At 33.4% G+C, this 18,436-nt stretch overlaps 1 protein-coding gene across 4 annotated transcripts in view; it reads right to left on the bottom strand.

Moving 5' to 3' along the window:
- Window positions 1–1,901: 1,901 nt before the first annotated feature.
- The window catches only part of LOC144446149 (calsenilin-like), a 156,866-nt gene continuing 140,331 nt past the window's right edge, over window positions 1,902–18,436 (bottom strand). For all 4 annotated transcript variants that reach the window (XM_078135872.1, XM_078135873.1, XM_078135871.1 and 1 more), the window contains 4 exons: window positions 16,369–16,476; window positions 15,161–15,265; window positions 10,772–10,834; window positions 1,902–8,146 (listed from right to left, as the gene is read on the bottom strand). In XM_078135872.1, coding sequence (XP_077991998.1) covers window positions 8,099–8,146; window positions 10,772–10,834; window positions 15,161–15,265; window positions 16,369–16,476 — 324 coding nt within the window. In that variant the 3' untranslated portion in view covers window positions 1,902–8,098. The remainder of the gene's footprint in view (window positions 8,147–10,771; window positions 10,835–15,160; window positions 15,266–16,368; window positions 16,477–18,436) is intronic.

Below are 18,436 nucleotides of genomic sequence, written 5' to 3'. Positions count from 1 at the left end.
CTTTTGTGGAACACCAATTCATCGCGCCATCTATCGTCTATGTTTATTCAATAACACTTTCGATGCAGATCTCTTAAATCTGTTTACTATTGATCTTGAGTGATTCATTTGGAAGTAATAGTGATTGGTTAGCTTCAACATGATGGCTTATCATATATCACAATTGTTACACACACATACACATACACACACAGACACACACAGACACACACACACAGACAGACAGACAGACACACATACACACATACACACACAGACACACACACAGACACACACACAGACACATACACATACACATACACACATACACACACAGACACACAGACAGACATACACATACACATACACACAGACACATACATACATACATACACATACACACACATACACACATACACACAGACACACACACAGACGTCGATATTTGGTGTGTAGATTAACTAACGTAGCTATAGGTAAACGTGTGTACTACCGTGGATATGTGGTGTGTAGTTTAACTAATGTAGCTATAGGTAAATGCATGTGTGTGTGTGTGTGTGTGTGTGTGTGTGTGTGTGTGTGTGTGTGTGTGTGTGTGTGTGTGTGTGTGTGTGTGTGTTGTGTGTGTTGTGTACATGCAATGGTTTTTTGTTACTTTCACTTCATTTCAACCACTCCTCGATAGTAGTACGGCTTCGAATATGGAAGATATAATACATGTAGAACACATACATCATTGTCACCGGCCACTGTGACATGATATGATAAAATCATCCAGATGAACTAAATGTACTTCTGCAGTGATGGTTGCTTAGCGATATCTGTGTTCAAGTAAATATTTAGTGAATATCGTACATATCTAACGATCACGTGACTTTGTTATGATAACGGAGAATAAAAGAGAGATATACTCTTATCTAATAATTCTTTGGTGTAAAGGTAGTATCTGTTTTAACAATGAAGTGCTTATTGTTCTGATTTTTTGTTTAAATGTTTACATTTGTGTTAAATCAATTTGGATTTTTTTCTCTGGCTGCATTTTTGTTGGCACAACATCTGACACTTTTACTCATTGTCATAGAGTAGGGACGAACCCTGTCAAAGAAGCAAAGTTGGTATTTATTATTATATATTGTGTCTTTACAACAAGTCTCGACAAAATACAAGGCCTTGTAGTAACGTAGTATACACAATATGGGTTCAATAAGATTTTGCAAAGAGTATTTTCAACGATCACAATGATACACTGAACGGTAAATTTAATATTTTTACGATCCCCCTTTTGAAAAGATGATAAAGTTGGTGGCTTAGAGAGGGAATGCTTGGAGAGAATGTGGATCATAACTGAAGGTATGATACTTCTTTTGGTATTAGATCATTCTAGAGATAGGTCCCAGACACCGGTACGTTATTCCCCCCAAATTCAAGAATAACTTAAGCTACGGAGGATCAAAGAGACAATTATATGACCATCCACTTATACTCTCGTAAAAATTAATGCCCAACTTGAGGACTGACACATTTCACTTACTCTCGATTTTGTCTGAAAAACTGTGATACGACTTTTTGTTACTTGCATATATGTCAAAACGCTTAAATACCGATATTGGCAAAAAACCCATCTCCGCAACAGGGAGCAAAACGAACACGGTGAAGTGAGCCATCAACGACAACATTCAGAAAACAGGAATTCAAACTCATATTTGAACTGTCAATATTTTTGTCTTACGGTAATCAGATGTACATTATAGAGACGTATTAAACAGTGGAAACAACGCAAAGCATCACCAACGCTCTCACATCAAGAACAGACATTTTAAATCTCTAGTACAAATGTAATAATAGACTATACCATCACCGTATACTACTGTAACACATGGAACACACCAAAGGTTTGTTTTGAAATAGTTTATTCTTATAGAAAACACAAAATACATTCAAATGTTTAACATTGAAATCAATCAATCATCAGATCCAGTTTGGAGCTGGTGAATAAAAATGGCAACGTGTGCAATATACAAGCTAACCTACCAACCCTCTCTATGTACACATAAATCTATTCTTTTATAGGTCTTGGCCAGATGACGTTTCCCCAAAATAAAATATTCTTAATTTAAAACAACTCTTGAAGATCAATATAGATAATTATGAAATTCTGTTTTCTATGATATTAATTATGAAATTCCGTTCTCTATGATATTAATCATGAAATTCCGTTGTCTATGATAGTAATTGTTTCCATCTTGCACCAAAGCGAAATGTATGAGAAGTTTTTATCATTAACTATGCAAAAACTGTTGACAACATATTATGCAATTTTTGACAATGCAAAGTGCAGTAAAACATCTTGCATAAATAAGAAATAGTTATGAGAGATATTCATAATCATATAATGCAACATTTTTTGACACTGCCATGTGACGTGAAGCTTGAGTACACAGTTGCTAGGTAAGTAATATGGTTGCAAGGTAATTATTATGCAAAACAAATCTGGAACTTATCTAGCTTTGTCAGTTGCCATGACCACTGAAAGGCTTGACTATCAAACTCACCAAAATGGATAGATGGTCAGATGTACTTCTAGAAATAGTAGTAAGGTTGATGCATACACACTGTTTACTAAGATGTACAATTAAAATAGGGAAAACCTGAAACAAAACCAGGTCTTGCTTGACAACAATCTTACTAACATTGCTACATTTTATTATCTGGCTCAACAAAAATCTTACCAACAAACAGAGATACTTACGGTGTTGTCCAGCAAGATGATAAAATCTCAGACCACTATAGAGAAGTGGTCTGGGATAAAATGTAGCAGTGTTAGTAAGATTTTTATGGAGCCAGTTTTGTTTCAGGTCTTATGATTTTCATTGTAGTTATAAATGACTTCTGTGATAGATAAATATCGCACATGCCATAATAAAAGAGTCTTTGTTTGAATCATGTCTGTCTTTACAGATATGACAAGCTAATGCAATTATGGCTTCTTTGTTTATGAACATGAAGACACAAAAGTTGTCTACAGTGAAAACACCACACTTAGCTTGCCGTTGCTGTAAGTATTAGCATAAATGTAACATCAGTTATTGACACAACTGTGGTTTCTTTGTCCATGGAGACATACAAGTTGCCTACATCTACAGTGAAAGACCCACACTTAGCTGGCTGTTGCTGTACGTATTAACATAAATGTAACTGATTGACACGACTGTGGTTTCTTTTGTCCATGGAGACATACAAGTTGCCTACATCTACAGTGAAAGCACCATACTTAGTTTGCCTATATATGGTGAAGCATTATAACACTAGCTAGTTATACCCTATGGGAATGTAGAACAGTACAAAGCCATAGTATCAACTTTAATACATTCTTGTTGTATTGACCCTTATCTAGTATAGTGGAACCCTTGTGTCTGTATATCATATTATTAATGCCTGTGTGCGATATTAATGCAACATTTCAGTATACTTGTAGTGCATTATTTGATGTACTGAAATTAACACACTTTGGTATACATGTACTTGCAGTGTATTATGTCAAACTTTTAAACTTGAAGAAAAACACAACATGCCTGTACAAAGTATGAGATACTTGTAACTGATATTGAACTGCACTTGACCTGCATCATAGCATGTTTAGTATGTGCTCAATTTTCAAATTAAACTTGAACATGGCTTTCAATTTCTTTTTTTGTATTGGGTATGAATCAACCAACAAATTTTTCTTTTTGACAACTAACCTAAAAGCATGTTGGAACAACCTTTCTCATTGGTTAAATGATGACCTCAATGTGAATAGAATGTGCTTATTGGCTGAGCATAAACCAATCAGTGTTCAGTATTCTCCTTGTCTCAACCTAATAAAAACATTTGCTACTTTCTTAGCTTAGCAAGATGGAAGCAAATTTCACCCTTATTTAAACAGAAAATACTTTTAAATATGAGCTACAATAACTTTTGTAAGGTGGGCTGTCTATGAATCACAACTTTTCTCACTGAACTGTTACACTTTGATGAATTTCCAATCAAACAACTCATTGAACCATGCACCCTGACAGCTGCTGTAATTACTAATGCAAACTTTGTAGCAAACAAAAGATTTTTGAGGCTGTATGTTGGGGGCGCCCTTCCAGATAGATGTATATGTACTGCTGTCAGATTTGAGTTTTATGAAAGTATAAAATGTATATAAACATGTGATTTGTATATGAAGTTCCCAGGTAATCTGTATACATGTCCCTGAATACATGTATAGCATTCTGATGAATACTCTTCATATGTTAAATAACAGTTCAATGACAAATATGTGAATAGGACTTGTACATTCAAAATTCCAGGTTTTCACAACTTTAGGATGTTAGTTTCTGAAGCTAACTAAATGAACACTAGAACCCTGGCTTGTAATACTGCAAAACTATACTTACAGTACATGTGTAAAGTTGGATCATACTGGGAGACAGATTCAAAGAGAGTTTCCAAACATCAATGTATATCTGAATGTGATGCTGTGGATGATTGACTAACTCTGCTAATTTCTGATTCAGCATCATATTAGGATTTGCATTAAAGTGGATGTTATTCTGATTCTGAATCCAATGACAATTTACAGTAATGTTTGGCCTTTAATCCTTGTGTATATTTCTAAGCCTTCCTAGCTGCCATTGAAAGAGAGACATTCCTTGCCCTCTCATGCTTACCTATATTTGAAATAATTGTCACAATTTACATTAAAAAAAAATAAATTATTGTACCATCAGATGTTCAGTAATCATTCATGACCATTGAAACAAATTACAGATAAATTAATAAATAAATAGAACAATAATTACAATGAACAAATTTACATGGTAATGTCAGAAACAAACTACAAGTCTAGTAACCGAGATAGTTGGCTGTAGGCATGCCATTGGTAGTTGGGATTTTCACATCATTTTGTGCACAGATTAAGTTTTAGTGGTATCATTTTCATGACATCACATCATGTAGCGTACAAAAACTGTACTATTGTTGACAATTGTTCTATTAAATTTTGTCATATTTGGTGAAAATCAAACGTGCATTGAATCTTTTCAGATCATCTACCTAAACCTGAAACCCAATCTGTGCAACAATTTCAAATTGACAGTCCCACACTGATTCTATCCATAAATCATTGGTAAGAGGGTCTGCCACAAAGCAATACGTAATGCTGGTTTCATTTGACAATTCAATCACATACTTTCCACAGTATGGGCAGCAAAAAAAAATTAAAAAAAAGAAAGATTCAAAGATCAATCATAAATGAAGCAGAAAGTTGGAAGATAATCTTCTTAGAGAAAGGGATGCTGACATGTTATGGGATAGGGAGGCTTACAAGATATGAAAAGAGAGATAGGGAGGCTGACAAGATATGAACAGAGAGATAGGGAGGCTTACAAGATATGAAAAGAGAGATAGGGAGGCTTACAAGATATGAAAAGAGAGATAGGGAGGCTGACAAGATATGAAAAGAGAGATAGGGAGGCTTACAAGATATGAAAAGAGAGATAGGGAGGCTTACAAGATATGAAAAGAGAGATAGGGAGGCTTACAAGATATGAAAAGAGAGATAGGGAGGCTTACAAGATATGAAAAGAGAGATAGGGAGGCTGACAAGATATGAAAAGAGAGATAGGGAGGCTTACAAGATAAGAAAAGAGAGATAGGGAGGCTTACAAGATAAGAAAAGAGAGATAGGGACTCTTGGAAGTTGGGCATCAAGAAGATGATGCATTTCCATGGTAACATTTTCTGCCCATTCTGTGGTTAATTCAGTACAATAATCCATATCATGGTATCTATATTGTATTTGACTACACTAAGGCTGAAAATATCAGCTTACCTTATATTATGTCAGTAAAATTAGACTCAGAAGATTTTTAATATTATACAAATATTCTAGAGAAATGATGTGTTTATAGTTGTATGCTGACAGTTATGTGTGACTCATATTGTAGTATATAAAATTGATGAAATAACTGTCACCCAAGACATCTATGTACATAACTAGCAATGTTACAGCCACTACTAGGTGGTTTTCACTCTCTTACTCTCAATAATGTCTTGACTTTATTTACATATCAAACCACTTTTAGCTGGCCTGCAAAAAAGTCAAAATTAAAGTCTGCTGTGTTATCTTAAAACAACTTTTGCAGCGCTGCAATAGGTCAAATTTACAGTTAACTACGCAATCTTTATTAAACTGATTTTAGTAGGCCTGCCAACAGATCAAGATTAAAACTTATAGCTATGTCATCTTCTAGTTTTCAAAAATCTTTTTAAAAGGATTTTCTTGCTTGAAAAGAGATAGATTAATTCCTAATGGCATTTTCCCAGTAAAATGATACCAGTTTGACATGCCCTAACCTCTAGGTTTAAGAATTTGCTGTATCAAAACTTTAACAATGAGTCAAAACTTAAAAAGACTTTACTGCAACTAAAGATACTGTAATCTATTTATCACAAACTCAGTTGTATGGACATAAAAAATAGTGTTTCATAGAACCATAATTTATAAATGGAGATCTAGATTTGGGAGACCTGAGGGGTGGGGGTGGGGTGTTGAGGGTGGGGTGTTGTGCAGATGTCCATTGTAACAGGATGTTCTACAGTTTGTTACAAAGAGATTACAGACTGCATATAATGGATTTATAAAAAGTTCCAGTGATGTTGATGTTGTGATGGAAATACAAGTGCCAGTGACTACAGTAAGAACATTCTGAAGTATCGCGGTTGGTCAGATGCAAGATAAGCTAGCGCCCTCTATGTTCTTCTATAAACATTACTTTGTTTTCTTTGGCAAAAAATTAGATGACAATGCTTGTTCTCTAATATATTGTTCAGTAATACAACAACAATATTACAACCTTGTCATATGTTCACCACCACATAAGTAAGTCAGGAATCAATATAAAACAGTTATTTTTAGGACACTGAGACAGCTGTAGTATTAAAACGTACAATTTTTTTCATACGTAATTCTATATACTTTTTGCCAAACACTTCAAATATGCAATACTGAGTTACTGTAAATATTAGTCACCAAAACTCTTGGACATGTGTCACTGCCAAGGAAAAATGCTTTTGGTAAGGGTACCAAACTTCAAGTCCTCCCTAGTGGGTCTGTATTCCTTATTTTGCCCATAGACCCTCCGTCGACATAGTCTATATTGGTGGAGGGTCTATGGTTTGCCCTATTTTGTTTGTAATAAATATGGTGGCTACATGAACATAGTATATTCATCATAGTGGACAAGGAAGAATAAGAGTGGGGTTTTTGAAATGTACATAATATCAAAATGTTCATATTACAGAAGTTACAGTTTAATATAGACTGTGATCACATGTGGTGTAATACTGGACATAACCTAGTCACTGTACTTTATCAGGTGGTAGGTGGTATTGTCAAGGCACTTGTATAACCAAAACATAAGCATTAAACTATCTACTATATTTACACAACAATGCACGAGTGTCTACATCTTATTTTACAGCTGCAGATAGTATGACAGAATACATATGAAGTAGGAAAACGTTGAGTATCAAAATGTTCCGTAACTTTTTATCCAAACTGTGAAAGGTAAAAGAGATAGAATCCAGCTTGTGTGCAATAACTAGAATGGCTTATCAAATCGGATGAAACAAATTTAAAAGTTTTTTATTCACTTTTTTGTTTCTTTCGTTTCAGACTTTTTGTAAAGTAAGACAGTGGATAATGTCTACTGGTAGACCATGGAAAAATATGTGTCTTTAATCTAGATATCTAGAATCCATGGCCATATTAGTTCTTTTTATTCGCTTTTAAACAAACTGCCACAAACTCATGTTACACTTTCAAAAATAAATATCTACATATCTCAGAAAAATTGTAAGTGACAGAAAAGTAGCACTGTGTTCGAACTGGAAAGACATTAATATTGTGCTGAGCAGTCATTTGCTTAGCATGGTTAAGAGACAAGTAAAAATAGTCCTTCAAGAAATGTTGAAATTTGAAAAGTATGATGTAATAAAAGATAACATAAGATGTATAACTGACTAGATAAATGTATAGGCTTTGAGAGTGTGCTGAGTACAGGACTTCACTAGATTCAACTGCTTGCCTTCATAATACTGTGTCAAACATAGCCATTGACTTTGTAATGTTTTCATCCTGAAAGAAAAACAAAAATATATCGTTCATTTATGATTCATATGTATCTAATCAGGTTATGTGTATACATTATTCTATGTGTGTGTGTGTGCATGTGTGTGTGTGTGTGTGTGTGTGCATGCGTGTATATGTATGTATGTATGGGTGCATATGTGTGTGTATGTATGTATGTATGTATGTATGTATGTATGTATGTATGTATGTATGTATGTATGTATGTATGCATACATGCATATGACCGTACATTCATATTTATGGAAAGAGAGTGCTTTTCCATTCATTTATCCATCATAGCAGTCAATCTTTCTCCATGTATTTCATATAATCAGTCTACCTATCTACTTTACATTTTCATTTTAGGAATTACATAAGACTGTACAGCAGTCTAGTGGTAACTTAAGAAGTGTTGGAACAAACTAAATCTTAAAGCATCTTAATTTGTATAAAATTCAATTCACATAACCTCATTAAACAAGACTCTATAAATCGATAATTCTTTGACTTTGTGTATTAACACCTCAATACACATGGAATGGTTTACTGATTTATGAAACCATAGTCAGTGACTCAGTAGGGAATGACTTGATGAGTAAACCAACATCACTTGTTTACAAAAAAGCCTCCTATCAATGAAATAATGATAATAGTACCATTGGGGAATTGCTCATAAAAACCCACAATTAGTTGACAACACAGAGCTGTATAGTGGATATGTCAAGGTACCCTTAGATCAATGAGGTACATGTGTTTTATCGACTTTCTCTTGTCTGATGGACATCTTTATTAGCAAGAGACATGACACTCCCTTGAAGCGCAATTGGGCTAAATATTCATAGGATGTACTTTGAAGTTTGACATACATGTTCTCAATTGCAACATTGCACGGTGACTTAAATTTTTACATCTATACGGTACATTCAACTACAACACATTACATGGTGACTTAGATTTTTACAACTCTTTGGCACATTTTACATCTATATGGTACATGTTTTCAACTACAACATATTACATGATGACTTAGATTTTTACATCTCTTTGGCACATTTTACATCTATATGGGACATGTTTTCAACTACAACGTATTACATGATGACTTAGATTTTTACATCTCTTTGGCACATTTTACATCTATATGGGACATGTTTTCAACTACAACGTATTACATGGTGACTTAGATTTTTACATCTATACATTGTTCTCCACTACAACATATTATATGAATATTTGTGTTTGTTTTACATCTCATCTGTTTCCAAATCACGTTGGACATCCTTCTTAGTATACTGTCCAGGGTAACCCATGATGTTACACAGATGATAGATTATTCACAATGATAATTTCAAGCAGCTGATAGATGAGTAAACACTGTCTGGTGTCTGAAGATGACCTATCTGTCTTTTATTTAAACTGTATGATAGTCATCTAGACCACAAACCATTTGTGACTGTCTGTGGTTTTCACAGTCACATCTCCACATATGTCTATCGATAGACAAAATCTATCATGTTTTTTATCACAACCAAGTTGATATGCATCACTAAGTCTTACAAGACAAATTGAAACTGATAACAGTTCTGTATTGCCAACCTACAAGGAACTTGGGAATAGCTTTATACAAATATTGATGGTATTTGGGTTTCAATATTATGATTTATTGGAGGTTTTGTATTGTGTGCAAAATGTAGCGACTTGTTCTTGAATAAATAGGTCATGGTTACTTTAGTTTTCCTTGGGGTTAAATTATTACAGAAATATTTTATGGAATGCACAATTAATAATAATTTCAAATTACACTGATTTTCCCACATGGCATATTGCATGTAATACAGTGATGATTTATAGCCCTTTGCTTTATTTAGGTAGGCATCATCTGAACAAAGGGTATTGGGGTAGGCATCATTTAAATCATAACTGTATTGGGGAAAGTTCTTATTGGGGTACACAGTATCTGAATACGGGGTATTGGGTTGTACATGGAATACTATAACATGATACAATAAAGCAAGATGTCATGGTGGTGGTGGGGGTGGGGGGTGGGGGGTGGGGGATGGGGGTGGGGTGGGTTAAATGTATATCATTGTGATTTGGGATCTGTACAATAAAGGGCAAGAATTAACATATTGCAATACTATGTTTCTCATGTTACCAGGCTAAGAACCACAATGAGTTACAGCAACTCAATGTCTAACTTTTTTCATTCATACTCCTTTGTTAAACACTGATTTACAATAAGTACTTTTGAAGAGGCTGAGTTAGAAAAGGGTAGAAATAACAAAGTCCTTGTTAATGGATCTTGTGACCTAACTTGAGCTCACATTTACTGAGGTACAAAAAGAGACTTAAATCGAGATGATGATTTATTGTATTAAGTACAATTGGTGCAGTAAGGTTAAGAGACTAAAATCACACGTGTCACTATCAAGTAATTGGAGCTTTTCAAGAGATTTGTCATCATCATCATGATGTTGTTTTGGGTATTTAAGACATTCCTTTACTAGCTAGGATATAGTTTTTACTTACCCCATTGCATTACTATAATATAGTTTTTACTTACCCCATTGCATTACTATAATATAGTTTTTACTTACCCCATTCCATTACTATAATATAGTTTTTACTTACCCTTTTACATGAATCCATGAATTCATCAATTGTAATAACTCCATCTCTGTTCAAATCCATTTTCTGAAAGACCAAAATAAATAAAAATATTAAACTTTTTATTTTTGCAAAGACAAATTTAAGATTTAACATATGGGTAATGTCTTTTGTAAGGAACTGGCGAATGTTTAGTGAATATATCTTTAGTCATTTGATGAAAAAAACCCATCCCAGTTGCAGCTAGTGCATGATAGTATTTATTTATTTATTTATTTATTTATTAACAGCAATGCATCCATAAAATGGTTTTTCATGCAATTGGAAAAAGTTGATTTATCATATTTGATATCTGAATTCAATATCTTGGTTTCATTAATCCTTAGAGTAGTCTAGACATTGTCATTATACAATTTCTTGACACTTAAAAGATTTCATTATTATTTGTGTCATTTACAAAGCATTACATTTCTATAAATATTATGTATCGAGGTCCAAATGATGGTACCATTTGATAGAAATGTAATGATATAGGCATGATAACTTGTAAGTGTGTCTCGGCTATTGATATATGATCACAACAATCTCAGACTAGCTAAGAATAGACACTAATCTGTCTGTCATTTTATTTTGACTGACTGAGTTTCTCTTTCTCTCAATACTTGTTATCCTCCTTCTCCTCCTCAATTCCTCAATCCTCTCTCTCCCTAAACTACCCCTCTTTCTCCTCCTGCACCCCTTTCTGTGTCTGTCTGTCTGTCTGTCTGTCTGTCTGTCTGTCTGTCTGTCTGTCTGTCTGTCTCTGTCTGTCTGTCTGTCTGTCTCTCTCTCTGTCTCTCTCTCTCTGTCTCTCTCTCTCTCTCTCTCTCTCTCTCTCTCTCTCTCTCTCTCTCTCTCTCTCTCTCTCTCTCTCTCTCTCTCTCTCTCTCTCTCTCTCTCTCTCTCTCTCTCTCTCTCTCTCTCTCTCTCTCTCTCTGTATCTTACATATGGTTATCTTCTAATATTTCTCCTGTAAAGTACATCAAGATGTACATGAATGTCATCCATATGTCTCATCATCTCATAAATACATTTATATCAGTCATACACAAAATAAAAAAATCACTGTATGGTGCATTTGGATGTTTGGATTAAGTAATATATTTGTATATGTTGCATATTCAATGGAATCTGTAGCATATTGACAATTCAAGCGTCTCTATAAAGTAAATGATAATTTTGATCTAATAACCCTTTATACATAGTGTCTAGGGTTTGATAGTGTGCAAACACGTTTGAAAATTTACTCATCAAAACATTTAGAGGCCATGACATGCAGTTTAAATGTCAAGTGTCACCCAGGATAATTTTCTTTACTTTCAAAGAGGCTGTTCTAATATTTAGAACGGTGTCAAAAGTATTCTGCAGACTAGAAATTAGATATTCGTAAAAAAATGATCAGTGAAATGAAAGACATTCAGTTCAATATTCAATTCAGTTATTACTTCTTTATGGTTCAGCGACTGAATGCATTTTGAATTTTGGACAAATGTCTGACACCAGATTCAGTTAAGGAAATTTGTGATACAGTTTTTTCCAAAGAATACAACATTTATTCATGTCACATCTTTTCAGAGAATTGGTTGATGTAACCAGACATGATTAAGTCATCTACCAGACAAGTTCTTGATGAGAACACTATTTATTTCAATCTTTAGACAACAACTTGACGATGACATTTATTTAGTAAAATGACGCATATATTTCTGAAAAGGATCAATGTGCATACTATCATAAACTGGCTGTGAGTCAATGAAAATTTGAAGTAAATAGAGAATAATTTAGCAGACTCATTTCCAGCATTATCAGACTCATTTCCAGCATTATCAGACTCATTTACAGCATTATCAGACTCATTTACAGCATTATCAGACTCATTTACAGCATTATCAGACTCATTTCCAGCATTATCAGACTCATTTACAGCATTATCAGACTCATTTACAGCATTATCAGACTCATTTCCAGCATTATCAGACTCATTTACAGCATTATCAGACTCATTTACAGCATTATCAGACTCATTTACAGCATTATCAGACTCATTTACAGCATTATCAGACTCATTTACAGCATTATCAGACTCATTTACAGCACTATCAGACTCATTTACATAAAATGCATCTTACAACAAAATATGTATCATACCATTTGGGTTTAGTGTAGGATTATTTTCAATTGCAAATGTTATTAAATTACATCAGTATTTGCAGGAGACACAAATCAATCTTCATCTTTGGATTATCACATTTTATCATTTTTACTAGTGCATAATATTTTAGTTGTGTATTTTGATGACTTTCATTGTATTTGATGTAAATGAAAAGTATAAATCATTTGGATTTGACATATAATTGCTATTTATAGTTGTAAATTTGCAGTATAAAATTAAACGTATAATTCATTTTTGTATTCTTTTTGTGTGATCTGTTGGCAACTGGTACTAAGTCAATAACAATTGATATAATGAGGGGCAGTATGGCATATGTGCTTGAGTACACATAGATCAAAATAATTTCTGCCTAGAGTACACATAGGTCAAAAACTTGATATTTGGGTGACAGTCAGACAGGCTTCTGAAATCATCCACTGGTTATAACAAAACACAATGGTCTAATAGTCATAAAGTTGAAATACTGTAGATCATTTCAAAAAAAAAAGAAAAAGAAAATGTATGAGCAAACACACTGTCATCATACTTCTATCAATGTATATGCTTTAAATTCAGAAATGACAACCAAAGTCAGACGGATACTTTCAACCATTTGCATGGATTTTAACAATAAATAATTTTAATTTTATAATTTTTCATGGATTTTAACAATAAATAATTTTTAGCCAAAATATGCACTTGTGACAGCACCAATTATCATTAGTGATGTATTTCTGCCTTATTCGGCCATAAAAGGTGTTATTTATTTAATTTTTTTTGTTGTTGTTGATTTCAAGAAATATACCATTTGTCGGGTAATGGGAAGAGGCTAATATGGCCATCATCCTAATATAAAGGTAACATTCAGTTCAAGAGAAGATAGGCTGTCAAGGTAGGTGGCAGATATGTAAACAAAAGAGGAATTTTCTGCTTGTATAAATACAAATATCTTATTATCTAAGGTCCACACTATTATTTTTCTTCCTGATAGAAAATTATCTGCAACATCAGTAATGTCATCTGTTTCCATGGTAACCAGATGATGATGATGGACTCATATTACTATATGACTGGCATACCCCAGAGGAAGATATGATATCATATTGCCAAGTAGCATCATACTGGATACAGTAATGACTGAGATAAAGGTCAAGTGCTTGATTTTCTTGTCTCCACATGCATGTCTTGGTTCTGTCTCAGTGATTGATAAGTTAACTATTTGTATAGGGATGATGCTATCACAACCTGTTTTTTTTATTTTTTTTTATTTCTGACAAAACAGAACTGAAAATTTACTGCAAAGTCACAACTGTGGAATATAATTTAACAAGTCTACAAGTGTGATGACTTATTAAAATATAGTCGTTTTCTTTAATTTCATTTCTTCTTTAAAGTCCCCAGCACGTATTGTGAAAAACAAATGTTGCCTGTTAGTCAGTACAGAGAGTGGACTTGTATAGTCACTGGGATCAACAGCAATCAACTGTCCTAAAATTGTGCTTTCTGTACAAAACATGACATTTTGCAGACTCATTAACACCATACATGAATTCTCATCGATTAACCCCTTCAATACTGAAAACATTCCCGCCAAAATTGTTTGGATAAAATTCTTGTTTTATGTAAGTTTTTGGCATACTATATATCAACTTCATTTTAGACTGGAATTAAAGAAATGATACTTCCTAATACAGTAATATTATTGTAATTACGAAAATATTCATATAAATTGGGTCCCCATATTATTTAAAACTCGTCTCTAGTCATGAAAGGGTTAATGGGCTATTTTCCAATCCCAGGTCAGTGTCTTGACATTTCCAAGATATATCTAGCCAACATTTTCATGTATACAGCCCCCAAAACATAATTATTTTCAAAAAAAGGTGACAGATTTCTTTCCTTTATTTATCAATACCATTCTCCAACATTAGGAGACAAAAAATCTATAATACCCTCTAAAACGACAGTTTCATAGGTGTTCTATGAGAATCTATGAGTGCGTTACATGGTCAAAGTCATTTAGCATAATTAGCATCATTTTAATCTGACCCCTGTTTATATGCAGAGTGGGTCTCTAATGTCAAAAATAAATACAGTCTTGTTTTAAAGTCTAGTGACACAGATTTTCAAAATAATAATGATTGATAACAAAACAAATCTGTGTTTCAAATTCAATGGTGCAAAGTTCTCTTATATATGGCATCAGTTATAGATCACTTACTTGGAATATTTTATCAGCATGTTCTTTGGGTGTGAGTTCTTCATACGTAGGTTCTGAATATCGACCCATCATATCATATATTGCTTGTATTATACCTAACATTTCCTGAGTGTATGAAAAAAAGTAAGAATCCATGAGAGAAAATACTGAAAGGGATGAAGCTAATGTTAGAATGATTGTCCTGTCCAAACGTTGGCTAAGTTACACCCTTTCAGACACAAACCAGATATTAAAGAGACTATATGGAAAATCCTACCAGCTTTGCTGTTAATCTCAGGAAATTGAAGTGAGAACCTCATTTCCCTTAGTCTCCTTAACACTACAAGTCTAATAGTGGTTATGTGATAATCTGAAGATACTTTTCTTGTTTGACGTCATCACATATGTTAAAGTATATCTTTTGAAGAACATGGCTTGTATTTCAATACGTCATGAAAAATACACAATGTATTAAGTGTGACGCAAACTTAAGAAAATAAATATTTCTTATTTTTGAACAGGTTTGATCGATTATTAGCGATACTTCAACATATTGGTATACAGTCCATCTTCACTTCTGATGAATGTAGCTTAAACTTTGTATGGCCATGATATGCAAATTACAGTAGGTTGTTTGGATTTTGGTGCCGTTCATAAAGGCCAACCCTAAAGTCTACTACTTAGAGTTTAGTTATGCCACGCCACATGGGAATTCAAGAATCATCTTCTTTTTGGAATCTTGAGTTCCAGGCAAATAATAAATATTTATTCACCATTATGATGAAAAGAAACACAAAAATAATAGATACATTACTATACACACATGGCAAAAGAGATTAAGAAATATCAGATGAGATGAATTTTTCCAGTGTCGAAGTGCTTAGTACTGTAACATTTTTAGCATCTCTTTGGTTGTGAGATATTTTCTGAGGAGGAATGCATGAATGCCTAGAGTAATTATTGTGTACAGGTGATAACTTGCATTGGTGTGTATGCATACTACTGGCCTTAATAGCATGGCTCCGCTTGTAATATTGAAAACATTAATGCATATACAGATGAGCAAACCATTCAGTTTTTGCTACTCTAAGACTCTCCCTAACAGTTCTTTACCTCCCTCTATAGTTCTAGCCTACCTGTGAAGTTACTGAATTATTTCCCAACTTGGTGACTCAACCCAACCAGATTTTACTACCTCCAAGACATTCTTTATAACGACAGTGTCTTACCTCCCTCGTTATACAGCCATCTTTGTTGACATCATAAAGGTTAAAGGCCCATTGCAGCTTCTCATTTATTGTGCCTCTTGATAAAATAGATAAACCCAGGACAAATTCCTGCAAGAAATTCAACAACACAATTCTATTTATAAAGAAATATCACAATAAAACATAGGACATACTATTATTCTGATAAAGGTATCCATACTTTATTCTATGGTTCTCATCACACTTTAAGAATGATGGTCCAGATCAGTCAATTAAAATTAAAAAAATAAACAGCAAGGTAAGTGTATTGAGTACATGTTGTTTCATTTCATAATCATGCTTTAACATTCTGAATGACTTAGAAATGATAAGTCAGAAGGAAACTTTGAATCATTTATTTTATCAAAGTCACAAATTTCAGCAATAAACGGTAATTCTTGACCAGATATGTGCTAGATTGCTGCTATTGATATTTCACAATAATTTACGTGACATGATGTTTTTCTAATCTTGAGTTAGAAGATGTCGATTTCTTATAAATTTTGCCAAATTGAAGAAATGTCTTGAGTCGGTCGGATCATGAGAAGATGGAATAAATTAAGGCCACCCTAAAACAAACAGAATAAAAAAAATACTGAAATATCACAATCAAAATATTTAAACCTGGGACAAATTTATGAGAAGAAATAGAACAGAGAATTCCATTTCAATACAGATATAAAAATGTCATTACTAAATAAGAAGTTTTGATAACAAACAGACAGAATTCCAACTTTTAATATAAACATAGAAATATAATGAAAACAGACTTTGCATAATATAATTGCTTTTAATAGGAAAGGTAACACAAAATCATAACTTTGAAAAAATATAAATCTGACAGTTTCTTTCAAGAAAACACAGTTTGGTCTATTAGTGACAATATTTATGAATATCAAATGAATATTCTTGGAGTCTGGGTTCATAGATACAAATAGCCTGCAAGATTCAGGTGTTGTTGCTACTTTAATTATCATGCTCACTCAACCATAGTGAGTTGTTACATAAGTAGACCAAAGACTGGACCTTTCAGACTTCAAGAAAGAAACAGTTTGCCAGAAATGTGCTGACAATGTGAGGTGACATTTTCATTTGTATCACATAATATAATTTATTCCAAATAATCATATAAAAGTGTGAAAAGTCACAATAAAATCATCACCAAACACAAAAAAAAATGAGAAACATTAAAAAAACCCAAAGACTTTAATAATAAATACTAAAGGAAATTAATCCTGTCTCTTGATTAAGATTAATAGACCTGGGTTGAAAATCCTGTGAGAATACACTGTGAAATATCAATATCCTCTGCTGAATGCAATTACAATCATATTAATTATTACTAAGGGTGATTAATTTCCATCAATAGCTGACAAAACCATTAACAGTTGAAATATAATCATGGCCGGAAGTGCCTGATTTCAGAACATCAATAGATCGCAGAAACCAATTATTCATTATGGATGTTATCACTATAGATGACTGCTTTCATAGTTACATGTATACAAACACTAGCTAGTGGAGTTCAATATCCTCTGGCAGCAATTCAATCAAACCAGTACTGTAGTAATGCCTATTTGGGTAACCCTACTTTTTTCTGTTTCTCATTACTTTTTCATGGCAACTATGGGTAAATCAGTCGATTTAAAAAAAATAGTAAAAATTAAAAAATCATCTCCTTCATGTTTCTCTGCATCTCATTTTCCCCTCTCTATCTTCTCTTTATTAGATTCTTGGTAACAAGCCATTTCCCAGCTTCTCTACACAATTGTCATTTTCAGTTCAAAATAATTTTTATTTGCGCCCGCCCTTAATATTTTGTGGAACAGCACCCTCTCTGGCAAGAATAAGCAAGTGTCTGGACTGTTGATGTCATCTACAGTCATGGTAGCGATATCGATATGACTTGTTCACGAACAGAGTATTTTTTCATGACATTTGTTATTAAAGTAGGGGAGCTGAAAATTTGGATCGTTCAGGTAATGAGAAACGGAAAAATAAATAGGGTCACCCATAGAAGTTATAATAGCTAAATATAGTCCCTAAATAT

The sequence above is a fragment of the Glandiceps talaboti genome, chromosome 15 (assembly GCF_964340395.1).
Source record: "Glandiceps talaboti chromosome 15, keGlaTala1.1, whole genome shotgun sequence".
Lineage (NCBI taxonomy): Eukaryota > Metazoa > Hemichordata > Enteropneusta > Spengelidae > Glandiceps > Glandiceps talaboti.
The sequence above is the reverse complement of the archived record's forward strand: the minus strand, read 5'-3'. Positions and strand labels throughout refer to the sequence as shown.